This window comes from Piliocolobus tephrosceles, chromosome 6 (assembly GCF_002776525.5).
Source record: "Piliocolobus tephrosceles isolate RC106 chromosome 6, ASM277652v3, whole genome shotgun sequence".
In the NCBI taxonomy this organism is placed as follows: domain Eukaryota; kingdom Metazoa; phylum Chordata; class Mammalia; order Primates; family Cercopithecidae; genus Piliocolobus; species Piliocolobus tephrosceles.
In genome coordinates, this window is record NC_045439.1 from 36717435 (window position 1) to 36733908 (window position 16474).

The following is a 16474-nucleotide window of genomic DNA, read 5'->3' on the forward strand; positions in this document are numbered from 1 at the left end:
TTTTTTTTTTTTTTTTTTTGAGACAGAGTCTTGCTCTGTCGCCCAGGCTGGAGTGCAGTGGCCGGATCTCAGCTCACTGCAAGCTCCGCCTCCCGGGTTCACGCCATTCTCCTGCCTCAGCCTCCCGAGTAGCTGGGACTACAGGCGCCCGCCGCCTCGCCCGGCTAGTTTTTTTGTATTTTTTTAGTAGAGACGGGGTTTCACCGTGTTAGCCAGGATGGTCTCGATCTCCTGACCTTGTGATCCGCCCGTCTCGGCCTCCCAAAGTGCTGGGATTACAGGCTTGAGCCACCGCGCCCGGCCCCGGCTAAATGTCTTAAATAATTCTAAGTTGAATCAGGTTTTTGGCTTCATATTGACTTGGTTTTGTAGGTTTTATTTCCCATGAAATTGTCCATTTAAGTTAAAAATGAAAGTATGAAAATGTCTGTAGTTTATTTTATTACTTTTTAAACATCTTCATTGTCTCTGTAATTACGTTCCCTTTTTCACACTAACATCATCAGTTAGTGCTATCTCTCTTTTCCCTGGTCTGTCTTGCCAGAGGTGTCTATTTAACTGACCTTTAAGAAAAAAAAGAAAAACAAACAAAAAAACCCTACTTTTGGTTTTACTGATCCTAACAATTTACAAAACTTAAAAAATTTCTTCCTTTTCTTTGTATTGGGTTTTTCTCTTTCTAACCTCTTGAGTAAGGTGCTTAACTCATTAATTTTTAGTCTTTCTTCTTTTTCGATATAAATATGTAAGGCTATAAATTGCCCTTTAATAATTGCTTTATTTACTCCTGGCATGGTTTTTAAAATACTTTTTATTGAGATATAATTCACATACCATAAAATCCATTCTTTAAAAAGTACAATGCCTTGGTTTTTAGCATATTTCCAAGGCTGTGGAACTATCACCATTATCTAATTTCAGAACATTTTCAATACCCCAAAAAGGAACTCCATCCCATTTAGCAGGAGTCCCCATTTCTCTCTCCCCTTCTAACCCTTGACAACCACTAATCTACTTTCTGTCTCTATGGATTTCACATAAATGGAAGCATTCAATATGTGACCTTTTGTATCTATACTTCTTTCACTCAGCATAATATTTTCAAGGTTCATTCCTGTGACAGCATGTCACAATACTTCATTTGTTTTTGTAATTGAATAATATCCCATTGTATGGATATAATACATTTTGCTCATCCATTCATTCAGCTGATGGACATATGGGTTGTTTCTACTTGTTGCCTAGTATGAATAATGTCTATGGAAGCTCATAGGCAAGTTTTTGTGTGAACATGCTTTCTGTTCCCTTGGAATATATACCTAAGAGTAGAATTGCTGGGTTATACGGTGACTCTGTGTTTACATTTTTGAGAAACTGCCAAACTATTTTCCAAAGCACCATTTTACATTCCCACCAGCAGTGTATGAGGATTCCAAATTTTCCACATACCCTGCAACACTTGTTATTGTCCATCTTTTTAATTATAGCCATGCTAGTAGATATTAAGTGGTATCTCATAGTGGTTTTGATTTGCATTTTCCTAATAAGTAATGATGTTGAGCATCTTTTCATGTGCTCATTGGCCATTTGTATATCTTCTTTGGGAAAACATCTCATTCAAATCCTTCGCCCATTTTTTACTTTATTATTATTGCATTATAAGAGTTCTTGGCCGGGCGCGGTGGCTCAAGCCTGTAATCCCGGCACTTTGGGAGGCCAAGACGGGCGGATCACGAGGTCAGGAGATCGAGACCATCCCGGCTAACACGGTGAAACCCCGTCTCTACTAAAAACTACAAAAAAACACTAGCCGGGCGAGGTGGCGGCGCCTGTAGTCCCAGCTACCGGTTAGGCTGAGGCAGGAGAATGGCGTGAACCCGGGAGGCGGAGCTTGCAGTGAGCTGAGATCCGGCCACAGCACTCCAGCCTGGGCGACAGAGCGAGACTCCGTCTCAAAAAAAAAAAAGAGTTCTTCATATATTCTGAATACTAGACCCTTATCAGATATATGACTTGCAAATATTTTCTCCCATTCTCTGGTTGGCTTTTCACTTTCTTGATGGTGTCCTTTGAATCACAAGTTTTTAATATTAATAAAGTCTGATTCATCTGTTTTTTCTTTGGCTGTTTGTGCTTTAGATGTCATATATAAGAAACCATTGCCTAATCCAAAGTCCCCTCACTATGTTTTTTAAATATGTATTTTACTATTTTTATGTTCTAAATACTCTTTTTCCACCATGATTTCATATTTGATTGATGATATAATTAGAAAGTTCCCTTCCCCCCACCCCATGATCCTTTTATTATTGGTTGCTCAGTTTCAATGCTCCTCCCATCCCAGGTCTAAGACCTCAATTCTGGTCCCTCCCTCGAGCATGAAAGAGTGCCAAGACTAACACTCCATTCCCCTCCATAACCCCTTTATACAGTGAAGCTGTTTGTTCATTTGTTTGTATGTAGACACAGGGGTCTTACTTTGTTGCCCAGGCTGGTCTCAAACTCCTGGCTTCAAGCAATCCTCCCTCCTTGGCCCCCCAAAATGCTGGGATTATAAGCATAAGCCACTATGCCACACTTAAAATAAATGTTAATTTCTTACAAGCTCAAGTGTGTATTTAAGTGTTCGTGGGGGTTGGGGAGTTCCTATTATCTAGTTCACAATTTTCTTTGAGGGACTCTCCTCACCTCTAACAGCTCTTATCCTTATGACATGTCTACCTATTGTTCTTGATAGCTACGCTCTGGAACCTTTGATATAGGCTGCTCTTGATGCATATTTAAGTCATATTCCATCTTTATGGAAATAATGAAAGAAATGTAGATGGAGGGTGGGGCTGTGGGGAGGAGGAGGGACACACTGACTGTGGTTTTCCTAGGGTCTTGCCAAGCCCTCACCTCCCAACCACCTTCCCACTGGAATAAAAATCCGAGCCATATATTTTTAATGTGAATGTCCATAAATCCAAGGAGATGCCCTATCAGCTTCCTTCTCAGTTGACCTTTCCAGAGGGCCTCTCCCTAGACAGGGTCCTGAGACTAACATATATAAGATTCCAAATGGAAAAGGAAATTGGACAAGTAGGATACATATTAGAGCTGGAAGGATATATTATTCAGGCTCTGAGTATCACACTCAATTTATTTTAAATAGTATCAGGAGGAACCAGAAAGTAAAGAGCATGAGAACACCAGAGTTGGGGACTGGAATACTATCCAAGATGCAAAGCAAGTCTGACCAAGTTATCTTGTCACTTACTCAACATGGGTATCTATTACTGCCTTCTCTACTACCCCACCATTATGGCCCTTCAATTATTCTGTTTCTTACTGCTTCACTATTTCTTTTACAGTCCTTTTAATCATGATATCTGTTTACTGATTTTTCTTAGTAGGGTTTTTGGCTTCTGCCTGACCATCACTCCCATGCCACCTATCCCCAAAGACCAAGTGCCCTGTCACTGTGTCTCACACTCAGACTCCCCACAAGGTAAAATGTGCTGATATAGCTCATTGTTATTGTCTCTGTTGGACAAAGCCACTACAACCAGCCATTCCCTAGGCTCTAAACCAGACATTTAGTAACTGTGGGTCAGGTGCTATTCCCTGGTCCAGTGGGCTAATGACCAGAGTAATGGGATCACACAGTTAGCTTTCTACAAAATGGACTTGGCATGGGGAAGGTGCTCAATGCAAAAAGGGTTCTATTACAGAGAAGGAGATCAGAATGGCTCCTTCCACAATGAAGCACACAGGGATTGAAGCAGTTGAACCAGTCTAAGTTCAAATCCTGCTTTGGCCACTTACTACCTTGTGTGATTTCGAGCAGGACACAACTCTTCTAGTCGCCAGCTTCCTTGTCAGCAAAAAGATAGTATGCTTACTGCCTAATGATATGGGGGAAAGGAACTGAAGTCATATATGTCAAGCACTTAGCACAGTGACTGGCACTTAGCAGGCGCTCAACAAAATAGTCTGTATTTATGGGCTCTCTCTCTCCCCTCTTCCCATGTCTCCCACCAGCATTGTGATGACCACCTGCTCCACCTTCTGCGCCCTTGGCATGATGCCTCTCCTCCTGTACCTCTACTCCAGGGGGATCTATGATGGGGACCTGAAAGACAAGGTGCCCTATGGACGCATCATTTTATCACTGGTCCCAGTTCTCATTCCTTGCACCATAGGGATCGTCCTCAAATCCAAACGGCCACAATACATGCGCTATGTCATCAAGGTAAGAACCTGGGGGCTTGACAAATTATGGCAAAAGAATAAAAACACCATATACAACTACACAGTATAATCACTATATTAATAATAAACACATATATGCTCCTACTAGATGCTAAGTTTTATGCTATGCACTCTGAGGACTCAATGTCACCAGAGTCTGATGGTTGCACAAAGTGAAGTAATGAGGCCGGTGCAGTGGCTCATGCCTATAATCCCAACACTTTGGGAAGCTGAGGCAGATGGATCACTTGAGGTCAGAAGTTTGAGACCAGCCTGACCAACATGGCAAAACCCCATCTCTACTAAAAATACAAAAAAAAAAAAAAAAAATTAAAAAATTAGCCCGGCATAGTAGCAAGTGCCTGTTATCCCAGCAACTCAGGAGGCTGAGGCAGCAGAATCGCTTGAACCAGGGAGGCGGGGGTTGCAGTGAGCTGAGATCGTGCCACTGCACTCCAGCCTGGGCCACAAAGCAAGACTCCAGTTCTAAAAAGAAAAAAAAAAAGAGAGAGAGAAGATCCAATTCCAGTGTACACACAAGTATTTGCAGAAGGCAAGGAGATGGGAACAGTGAGGGCTGGAGTGGTAAAGGAGGCTTCTTAAAAAGGAAGGGCTTGAGGCATTTAGGTAAACCTGGGGAGAAGCCTGAATAGAGGAGTTGAGAGGGCACCAAGGGCAAATTTGGCTGATGTGGCAAGAAGCTAGAGGAGAGAGGTAGTATACCCATTCCCAGCATTTCAGGAGAGGGACGGGGTGGGAAGCAGAGTGAATTAAGGCCACAAAGGTTTTGAGGAGCACCGTGGTCATAGACAGGGCCTCATGCCACTGCCTTGTGTGCAGAAAAATCCCAGACTCTTAGAGTGCAGCTATGGTCTCTCCACCAACATTTTCAACCTTGGAGTTCAGTCTCTGCCAGCCTCCCCCTTGGCTCACTGTTCATCCCACAGAGCCAGGGGGTCATCCTGGTCCTCAGGAAGGACTTGATCTCCTGACATCCTGTACTGTCTCTGCCCTTGCATCAATGCCTCTGGCCTGGTCTGTAAGGTGTGCTGCTGAGAACCCCAAAGTTTGGCAGCAGCTTTGAGCCTGGAACAAAGAAGTCAAGAGTCCAGTTTTCAGGGGGGTTTTATTTTCACACTACTATTGTCTCAAGAGTAGTTTTGCCCTTTCCCTGTCCCAGTGCCATGGCCACTTCCCGCCTGCTGGAGGGCATGGAGGAATCATCCCTCCTCCTTCCCCTGGCCGGTCACCCCACCTCAGCATCATTCTCTCCACCCTTGTACTCATAGACCTCCTTTTAGTGATTATGCCTCTGGTCCAGCAGCCTCCCCTCTCTCACTCTCATTTCTAAAACATCTCTGTATTGGTTCTTCACAGTCATCTTGGACGCAGACTCCAGACTGACATATCTCTTCTTTTTTTTTTTTTTTTTTTTTTTGAGACGGAGTCTCGCTCTGTCGCCCGGGCTGGAGTGCAGTGGCGGGATCTCAGCTCACTGCAAGCTCCGCCTCCCGGGTTTACGCCATTCTCCTGCCTCAGCCTCCGGAGTAGCTGGGACTACAGGCGCCCGCCACCTCGCCCGGCTAGTTTTTTGTATTTTTTTTAGTAGAGACGGGGTTTCACCGTGTTAGCCAGGATGGTCTCGATCTCCTGACCTCGTGATCCGCCCGTCTCGGCCTCCCAAAGTGCTGGGATTACAGGCTTGAGCCACCGCGCCCGGCTATATCTCTTATTTTCAAAAAACAGAACAAAAACTATCTCTCACTGGGATTTCTTGTGGAATCCACCTCCCATTCCACCTAATACCTGCCCCTTTGCTCCCCTTCCCAGCCAGGCTTCATGAAAAATCACCCTCACTCCTCTCTCTCTCTGTCAATTGCTGCCTCTCAGACACCTTCCATTTCCCCCATGCCACCGCCAGAGCTCTCTCACGAGTGACCAGGCCCTCAGCAATTCGTTTCCATTATTTGAATCCCTCTCTTCTCTCCTCCTTGGTCTCCCATCCACCCAGCATCTTGATGACCACCTGCTCTACTTTCTCTGCTAAATCCAATGGACATTTCTCAATCCTTCCTTGACCTTCTAGCAGCATTGGCCATAACTGACCTCAAAAACCTTTTCTGTTAGCTTTAGTGACTCTAGGCTCTGTTGCTTTCCTCCTGCCTCTCATGACCTCCTTCGGACTCCCTTATGAGTTCCTCTGGTCAAAGGCACTTCTCTGCATTCAGACCAAGCTTTCTGCCTTTCTCACCAGACCTCTCCTAGCCCAGGATCTGATCCCTCTCAGGTCTGCTATTACCATCTGCAAGCTGAGACTTTCAGAACAGCATCATCTGACCTCAACTCTCTCCTGACTCCAGAATCCATTTATTATCTACTGATCTTTTTTTTTTATACTTTAAGTTCTAGGGTACATGTGCATAACGTGCAGGTTTGTTACATATGTATACATGTGCCATGTTGGTGTGCTGCACCCATCAACTCGTCAGCACCCATCAATTCATCATTTATATCAGGTATAACTCCCCAATGCAATCCCTCCCCCCTCCCCCCTCCCCATGATAGGCCCCAGTGTGTGATGTTCCCCTTCCCGAGTCCAAGTGAACTCATTGTTCAGTTCCCACCTATGAGTGAGAACATGCGGTGTTTGGTTTTCTCTTCTTGTGATAGTTTGCTAAGAATGATGGTTTCCAGCTGCATCCATGTCCCTACAAAGGACGCAAACTCATCCTTTTTTATGGCTGCATAGTATTCCATGGTGTATATGTGCCACATTTTCTTAATCCAGTCTGTCACTGATGGACATTTGGGTTGATTCCAAGTCTTTGCTATTGTGGGCAATCATTAAAAAATCAGGAAACAACAGGTGTTGGAGAGGATGTGGAGAAACAGGAACACTTTTACACTGTTGGTGGGATTGTAAACTAATTCAACCATTATGGAAAACAGTATGGCAATTCCTCAAGGATCTAGAACTAGATGTATCTACTGATCTTTCTATCTGAATATACCTCGGGCATTTAAAACTCAATATACGTTAAATAAGTCATCTCCTCCCGCTGTGTGGTTATCTCAGTCAGTGGCACTCTGTGTGCGCCCAATTGCCTCAACCGGAAACTGGAAGTCATTCTCAATGTTCCCTTCTCCCTCACCACTCACACCTATCTAATTAATGACCGTCGATTCCACTTTCTGTTGCTGGAATCCATTCATTCCTCTCCATCCTTACCTCTCACTAGACAACTCAAATGGCCTTCTCATCCAACCTCCTCACCCAGTTTTAACCTGAGGGTGAAGATATAAAGTACAAACTCTATCTAATGTCTCTCCACTGCTTAAAGCCGCTCATTGGTTCCTTCCCCCTAGGATAGAGTTTAAACTTCTTAATGTGGCACTTCTTGATTTGGTCTCAATTGACCTTACCAGTCTCAGCTCTTTTCTCTTTGCACATGCCCTTCCCTTCACCTGAAACACTCTTCCTCCCAATTCTCACCCCACTAACCATCTTTCACTGGGTCACTCCCACTAATCCTTTAAGTCTCAACACAAATAGCGCCTCCTCCAGGAAGCCTTCCTTAAACCTCTTAAGCCTGAGAAGGATGCTTGTCCTATTCATTCCCATAGCACCCAACACTCCAGCCAACCCCTGTAGAAATTATTATACTGCATTAAAAATACCTGTTCATGTTTATTCCCCACTTATTTCTCAAGAAGCAAGACCATAAGGCTATGTCTTAATTAACACTGAATCCACAGCACCTATCACAGTGCCCCCATAGCCAATGCCTGAGAATAAATAAAGGAATGAAGGGCAAGTCCTGTCTGCTGCTCTTCCACACACCAGTAGAAAAACAACATACACAGAGAAACATGTTTGTGTGCATCATTTCATTTCTTTAAGGTACTTTGTGGGGTGCATCAGATTGCTTTAATTTTTTAAAAATCCTATACATCCACAAATGATCTTAAAGAAATGCATATAAAATATAAAGAATATTAAAATGTGAAGTGACCACTGCTATCATTTAATGCTACTCTACACTCCCCTGTTTTATAGGTGGGAAACTGGGGACCAGAATACCAAATCACAGTGCTAATGACAACTGATGCAAGAGCATATCTCCTTTCTACCTCAGAGTAGCTTTAGAAGCGTTTCTCTGAGGTTGCAAAAAGTAGAATCTCAAATTTTTAAGCTGGAGAAGCCTTTAAGATGAAGGTCAGTCTCCTGCCTTATTCTCAATTTGCAGATAGAGTAACTGAGGCCCGGAAAAGTTACTTGGCAGAGCCAGGATTGTCTCAACCAGTCTCTGTTCCTGTTGTGTTGCACATCCACTACTCAATGCCAAAGAGGAAATGAAGTCAAAATGAAGCCAGAGAACATTAAAAGGGCTAAGAAATACCTTGGCTAGAAAGACAGAGACTAGTAATAAGGGACTACATAAAAGGTGATCTAAAAAACCTAGGCATGCCCTGGACCCATTTTGTCCCTGGTTAAACCTTCAGGGTTAAACAACCACAAAGTCAACAGCTACAGTGATTTTCCTATTTTCCAAAACTGGAATCACTCCTGTGAGGATGCAGAGACGAACATGTGGGTCAAGTTGCAAAGGCTGAGGTTCCCTTGTTTCTATGGCTCTTTGAGGACTATGCTCATCCTTTGTCACCCTGTCCCATAAATAATATAGTGAGTGCCAAACTGGAAAACGAACAAATGATTGTCCTGGCTTCTTTGCACACTTAACCCTCCTAGGACCTTGCAAATCAAAATAACCCAACTTTCAATAACTAGCTCTGGCAGCAGGTATCTGCTCACACTGGGTTCAACCAGTTGCATTCGCTGGTAGAAGGTCACATTTAGATATACCAAGATACAATTTCAGGGATGCTCATTTTGAAAGGCAATTCAAAAAAATGTTTAACTTACTCATGCAAGGGTTTATCCAAAGGCTATGTGGTTAGAAGGCTGATGAATCTGAGAATGACATGGTCCAGGAGCCACTTTCACCATAAGCCATCCACCATTCTTTAATAAGGATCCCACCATTTCATTGACTTAACACTCTACTCATGCATTTCCCACACCTGCTGCTACTGATGAACTGACCCCTAACTCTCCTTTGTCTTATAGCTTCTGCCAACTTGTGGCTTCTGTTGCTCCCAGGCCTCTGTGTGTTTTGACACTTGTCCCTTCTATTGCTTCCCTCTCTGTAATCCTGCAAACTTCCTAAGTGAGAGAAACTGATTATTTCTACCACTCACCAGCCTGTGCAGGCCACCTTTGTGGGTAGCATGTGGACATGTCATCTCATGTGTCACTGGTAAGCCAGTGGATTGGCTGCTCACTAATGGACACTCATCCCAGTTGTGAGCAGGGCAATGAAGTCAGGTGGTACCAAACATGGTGGCCTATGGAGAAGCAACTACCGAGGGCCACTTGTCTCAGCAGGGGTTGTAGACAGGATAAATTTCCAGAGATGGCAGCGGTGAGAGTGACGAAACTCTAGAATGTTACATTCCTCCCTTTTGAGTAATAATAGGAGTTACAGTTTAGTGAATGCTTCTTATATGCCAGGTCCTATGCTATCAACCTCACTCAGGTTGAGTGACTCCCCAAAGCTTACACAGCTGGAGACTAGCAAAGCCAGCTTTCCCACCTGGATCATATCAAAGTCTGTGCTCATAACCACAACTGTGCAGCCCCCAACAGAGAACATGAGTGAGAGAATAAGAGTGAATGCCTATACAGAGGAATAGGGCTTCTGGATTCGTGGACAATTCCTTCAGCCCAGTGCCTCCTAAATTATCCACTACACTCTTGATGGAGATAAAAACTATTTGACTGTTGGGTGGAGGACAAACTCGAAAGACAGAAATCCAAAAGGGGAAATCAACTAAAAATGCAAAGGTAAACTGAGAAGCTCATTAGCTAATAAGACTTTTAATAAAACTTGAAGCACATGGTTGTTGATGTGTGAAAGTCCTTCCTATGCTGGGATAGGACCACTAATTGGTATAGGTGATGTTTTATATGATCATATCAGTTGCAACAAGCATTAAAAATAGAAACACAAAGCTGTGCAGCTGAAATGTGAGCAACACAAATGTTAAAATGTCGTTAGGACATTATGAATGTACTTAATGCCACTGAACTGTGCACTCAAAAGTGATTAAAATGGCAAACTTCGCTATGCATATTTTACATTTTTTTAAATGTTACTAGGAAATATAAAACGCAACACATGTGAATGAACCAAAAAGTGAACCAACACATGTAACTATTACAAAATAACATGGTAAGTTTGAGAAACATTTGCAAAGGAGGTAAAAGGGACGGTCTTAAATTTACACATACCTGTTTATCATTTTGGAGCATGCAATTCTCTAAAATGCACACTGGAAAGCACAAAGTGCACGGACGTGCACTTTGAAAGGTTGCATCCTATGTTGCACAATGAAAAATCCTCTAATTTCATTCAGAGTAGACCCGCGTAGTTTCCAATGATGTTGTTATCACCCAAGACATTTCTGAAAGTTATTTTGGGAACTTCCTTCATATTCAATTTGCAGGTCACTCAAGAAAGTAGGTTTGTCCCCCTATTATTAGACATCATTTTGGGTTTAAAACCGTATTTACGGGCTTGATCATCCACCTTGACCAGCTTTGTTTCAAATGACTCTTGGCAATTTCCAGAAGTCAAATTGATCCTAAAATGGATAAAATCCCTATCTGTAATAAAGGTATTTGAGACAAATATGACAAGTTCTAATGAGTTTCAAAGTATGTGGAACAATGACAGTATTGTAGGAATGTGTATATAAGTTCCAAAAATACTGACTTTGAAACTTTTAAAATATGCATTTTGCAGGAGGCCTCAACAGTCTCATGTAACACTTCATTCAGTTTGCTATGCAGAGACGTGTCAAAAGCAGAAACTGTGCTTGGTTGAGTTTGTAATAATCAAAGTGTTAATCAGCTGTCCCCAGGCTTCCTAGCTACCGATAAGAAATCTAAAAAGATGGGCTCGGTGCAGTGGCTCACACCTCTAATCCCAGCACTTTGGGAGGCCAAGGCAGGAGGACCACCAGAGTCCGGGAGTTTAATACGAGCCTGGGCAACATAGTGAGACCCTGTCTCTAATATTAATAATTTTAAAAAAGAAAAGAAATCCAATAAGAAAATAAAGATCTTTCATATTCCCTTCCACTTCGTGTTTTATTGCAATGTTTCCCACCTCCAATTTCTACCTGTGCTTCCCTCCTTTCTGTTCCTTTCTATCCCTAACTCTTCTAATTGCCTTTTCTTCTTGTCTTCATTTCCAGGGAGGGACGATCATCATTCTCTTGTGCAGTGTCGCTGTCACAGTTCTCTCTGCCATCAATGTGGGCAAGAGCATCATGTTTGCCATGACACCACTCTTGATTGCCACCTCCTCCCTGATGCCTTTTATTGGCTTTCTGCTGGGTTATGTTCTCTCCGCTCTCTTCTGCCTCAATGGACGGTAGGTATTATTTATTTTTTTAAGAAAGGGTCTCACTGTTTCCCAGGCTGGAGGGCAGTAGCACATTCTCAGTTCGCTGTAGCCTCAATCTCCTGGACTTCAATGATCCTCCTGCCTCAGTCCCCCAAGTAACTGGGACTACAGGCACAAGCCACTATGCCCAGCTGATTTATCTTTTCTAGCGATGGGGTTTTACCATGTTGCCCAGGCTAGTTTTGAACTAACGAGCTCAAGTAATCCGACTGCCTCAGCCTTCCAAAGTGCTAGGATTACAGGCGTGAGCCACCACACGCCTGGAGATAGTATTATTTTAGGTCCCACTGTCCCATGGGCTTCATTCTTGTCCTAGTCTTTCAGGAAAAGAGAAACAAGCTAGGAACCTGAAATCTGGGCAAGGCATTTTCCTGGCAATATGTTGAGATGCACTAACTGGACAAGAGACTTGAAAAAAATTGAGGAAAGATATTGAATGGATTAAAAAGCCAGACGCCAAAGGTATCCAAGCACCAATAGCAACAGCAAAGTACCCCTGTCCAGGGTCTAGATTCCATCTGCTAACAAACTCCTTGGTAGCGGCACTGGGACAAAGTTGCTCCCTCCAGTTCCTTCTGAGTGTATGTGGAGTTTTCTTCACCGACACAGGTGCCGACGCACTGTCAGCATGGAGACCGGATGCCAAAATGTCCAACTCTGTTCCACCATCCTCAATGTGGCCTTTCCCCCTGAAGTCATTGGACCACTTTTCTTCTTTCCTCTCCTCTACATGATTTTCCAGCTTGGAGAAGGGCTTTTCCTCATTGCCATTTTTCGGTGCTATGAGAAATTCAAGACTCCCAAGGGTGAGTACTGAATGATGCCTACTTCAAGTTCTGCTCCAGTATTGGACCTGAGCCTGCCAACAAGCAAGTTTCTAGCAGGGACTTTTTGGATAGAGCTTTAGCTTTTATCAGACCACTAAGAACCAGGTAGCCCCAAGAAGCATCCGAGAAGCTTTAAAGATCCAAGGCTACTTCCATCAACTGCACTCCATTTCTTCCTTCTAGCTGGGAGAATGACATTGTGGATGCAGTTTACCTCATAAAACTGAAGGAATTTGGGCTGCTTTGTCTCAGTAGGGAGACATCATAAGACAGAACTGCCTTGAACAACTGAGATTATTAGTTGTGTGAAAGACCTCTACTCACAAGAGTTGGGGAAGTTTCCATTTCTCAGGACTAGGTTCTCATTTCCTGGAACCAGATCAGAGCCACAGCACCACTGGCACCCCCATTTGAGGAAAAACATACAGCCTAATATAACCCAGAATAAAGGAAAAAAAAAGATTTCTCAACTCCAGTTACACAGTAAAGGAAACTTAAGCACAAGATTGTTAAAACAGTGACTACCTCCATAATAAACTTAATTAATATGATTTATACTTTACTCTGATCACTATGGAGTTAACATAGCAGCTCTTCTCTAAAATGCTCAGAGCACTACCTTTCAAAATAAAATTGAACCTCAAGACAGACCAGAGACCAGAGTGTCTTCCTCAAACTGTACTTTAACAATTAAAAAAACAGGACATTCAAACATCCAAACCTACTTTATAACACATTTCATTATAACTAACTCTAAACATTAGTATATTCTTCCTAAGTACTTTCCAAATCCTTCAACTGTCCCTTCAAATCCATGAATTGAAGTCCCCTTCAAAACCTTGTCTAGAACCTAGGGACTGTGATTTACACCCTAGGAGAAATACACAACTTTCCCTGTTGGAATTTGTTACATTATACTAGCAAATGCCGATTCTCTTTCCCTTTGCAATTAGCTAAGATGTAACTAGGTTGCCAAGCAGCCAACAGGAAACAAGTACAGGCTGACCATACTCTAGAACCATTTTTGAAGCTTTGGTTCAAAGCTACAGTGGAGTTGTGAGAATCTAGTCTGATGCTTACCTGAGAGGAACGCAAGAGATTTGCCGCCCTCTTACAAAAAGTGCACAGAAGCTTCTAGACCAACCAAGTTCCCAGATTTGAGGTTTTAGTGCCACAAAGGCCTGGAGTGACCGCAAAGGACAATACTCTATGGATCTTTAGCTCTCAAGACTTATAAAGAACTTTCCTCACAAAGTATCTCAGAAGACCCCAGTGGAAACATTAAATCAAAGCAACTTATTTCTTTGGACCTAATGGCCCCAAGAAGCTATTCTCAGGGGAAAGAATCTGTCAAGTTTTTATACTTTTGATTCCTGCACCTTTCTATACAGATGGAAGCACTCTGTATAGAGAACTCTCCCATCTGTATAGAAAGGTGCAGGAATCAAAGCTATCTTCAAATTTGCATCACCACCTACACGATGGGCATGAAAAGAGGCAGAACAATTGGGTGTTGGGGGGAAGAACTGGAAACTCTCTTGGTTAGACTTTCTCAGAAAGATCTTTCCTCCCTGCCTCCTCATTCCCTGAATGCAACACAGTCCTTGCATACATAAACTCATCTCCCCTGTTCGTTTTACTGTATGTACAGAGAAGTTAGAGGTGAAGTGATGATGAAGACTCAACAGTCTAATTCATTAAGACTTTTATTACTAGTACTACCATTAGGGAGATTGAGGGGAAACTGAGTTTAAAGAGTAAACCACGGGACAGATAACAGAGATGGAAAATATATACATAGCACACCCTAGGGCTAAGTTGGTATTCTTGTACATTCCAGATTAAACAAGCTTCATTGTTCACTCCTTTTGTTCTCTCTCTACACCTATGACCCTTAACTTTACAGATAAAACAAAAATGATCTACACAGCTGCCACAACTGAAGAAACAATTCCAGGAGCTCTGGGAAATGGCACCTACAAAGGGGAGGACTGCTCCCCTTGCACAGCCTAGCCCTTCTCCTGGTGGCCTGGATTCTGGTCCCAAAGCAATTCTGAAAGCCAGTCTGGTCAACTACAGAGAGCAGCAAAAACAAGAGTCTTGTCTGAGTCTCTCTCCAGCATTTCCAGTACATCTATCAGAATCATCAAGCCTTGGCTGGGAACACAGGGTGCCTGCCCAAGAAGCCTTACCCATCCCCAACTTAGAATGTGCTACTTATTTCAAAGACTTGTTCAGTGACTGGAAACTCTATGAAACCAGAAACTAAATCTGCCTCTTGCCAGGATCTCTAAAACAGTGCCTGATAAGCATCTTAAGTCACTCAATTCCTGAACTAATCAATATATATGTCTAACCCATTACTCAAATACCCAAATCCCATTCCAAGTTTTGTGACCCAAAAGAGAAATAAATGCTCAAGAATGCTGCAGAATTAGACTTCAGAAGTTCTAATCTAAAAAATTCAGATCCCATTCCTTCCCTTTTGACATGATTGGGATGATGCTCCCGAAAAGTCAAATTTGACATGAAGTATGCAAAAGTGAACACAGTAAGATGCAATTAGGAAAAACACAACTCAAAAATAGCTAATGAAATGAAAAAACTGGGCAAATGCATCACGTTAGTAGAGAAAACCTTTTGACAAGGAAAAACCAGGAACACAGTAACACAATGTTACCTAAGAATCTCTTTTTTAAGTTCAGTAAGGCCGGGCGCGGTGGCTCAAGCCTGTAATCCCAGCACTTTGGGAGGCCGAGACGGGCGGATCACGAGGTCAGGAGATCGAGACCATCCTGGCTAATATGGTGAAACCCCGTCTCTAATAGAAAATACAAAAAACTAGCCGGGCGACGAGGCGGGCGCCTGTAGTCCCAGCTACTCGGGAGGCTGAGACAGGAGAATGGCGTGAACCCGGGAGGTGGAGCTTGCAGTGAGCTGAGATCCGGCCACTGCACTCCAGCCTGGGCAGCAGAGCAAGACTCCGTCTCAAAAAAATAAATAAATAAATAAATAAATAAATAAAAAAGTTCAGTAGATATCTGGTTTTAACACAAAGCACCCCCAAAACTGGGTACAGCAAACTAAATGAGTGGTTTCCCAATTCAAAGAAAAATGTTCAAATACCTAGAATTCACAAATTTCAAATTGTCTCTAATAAAATTTAAACATTTTGCATATCATATGCAAATAAAGATCAAGTAAATGATTAACAACGAATATTAACACTTACAAAAAGTCAATCATGCTTAATTACTTGGGATTTTTATCATTTTGTATGGTCCGGTACAAATGAAACCAAGACAATATAGTTTTCAGCTATCAGTTTGGCAAATGTGCAGGACTAACAAATACTCCCAACACCAAAATGAGAATCACAGATTTGGGTCACTAACATCCTCTTAAAAAAGCAGATTTTTGAAAAGTTATCATTTTTACTAATTATATCCATATATACCTAACTGTTCAAATTGTTTTCTCTATTATCTAACCAATATCATCTGCTAGGAGACTTGCTTACATACAAGTTATATTAGAACACATTTGTTTAGCTTTTGAAGAAGATAGGGTTGGCCTCAAACTGCCCTTAGAAAGGAATAAACGTGGCTGGATGCAGTAGTTCACACCTGTAATCCCAGCATTTTGGGAGGCTGAGGCGGGCAGATCATGAGGTCAAGAGATGGAGACCAACCATCCTGGCCAACATGGTGAAACCCCATCTCTACCAAAAACACAAAACTTAGCCAAGCATGGTGACACACGCCTGTAGTCCCAGCTACTCAGGAGGCTGAGGCAGAAGAATCGCTTGAACCCGAGACAGAGGTTGCAGTGAGCCAACATAGAGCCACTGCGCTCTATCCAGCCTAGCGACAGAGCAAGACC

General features: G+C 42.8%; 1 protein-coding gene across 1 annotated transcript in view; it reads left to right on the top strand.

The window, feature by feature from the left end:
- The window catches only part of SLC10A1 (solute carrier family 10 member 1), a 17114-nt gene extending 2065 nt beyond the window's left edge, over window positions 1-15049 (top strand). Inside the window, exons 2-5 of the mRNA XM_023182829.1 lie at window positions 4024-4234; window positions 11554-11732; window positions 12375-12571; window positions 14499-15049. Coding sequence (XP_023038597.1) covers window positions 4024-4234; window positions 11554-11732; window positions 12375-12571; window positions 14499-14605 — 694 coding nt within the window. The 3' untranslated portion in view covers window positions 14606-15049. The remainder of the gene's footprint in view (window positions 1-4023; window positions 4235-11553; window positions 11733-12374; window positions 12572-14498) is intronic.
- The last annotated feature ends 1425 nt before the right edge of the window (window positions 15050-16474 follow it).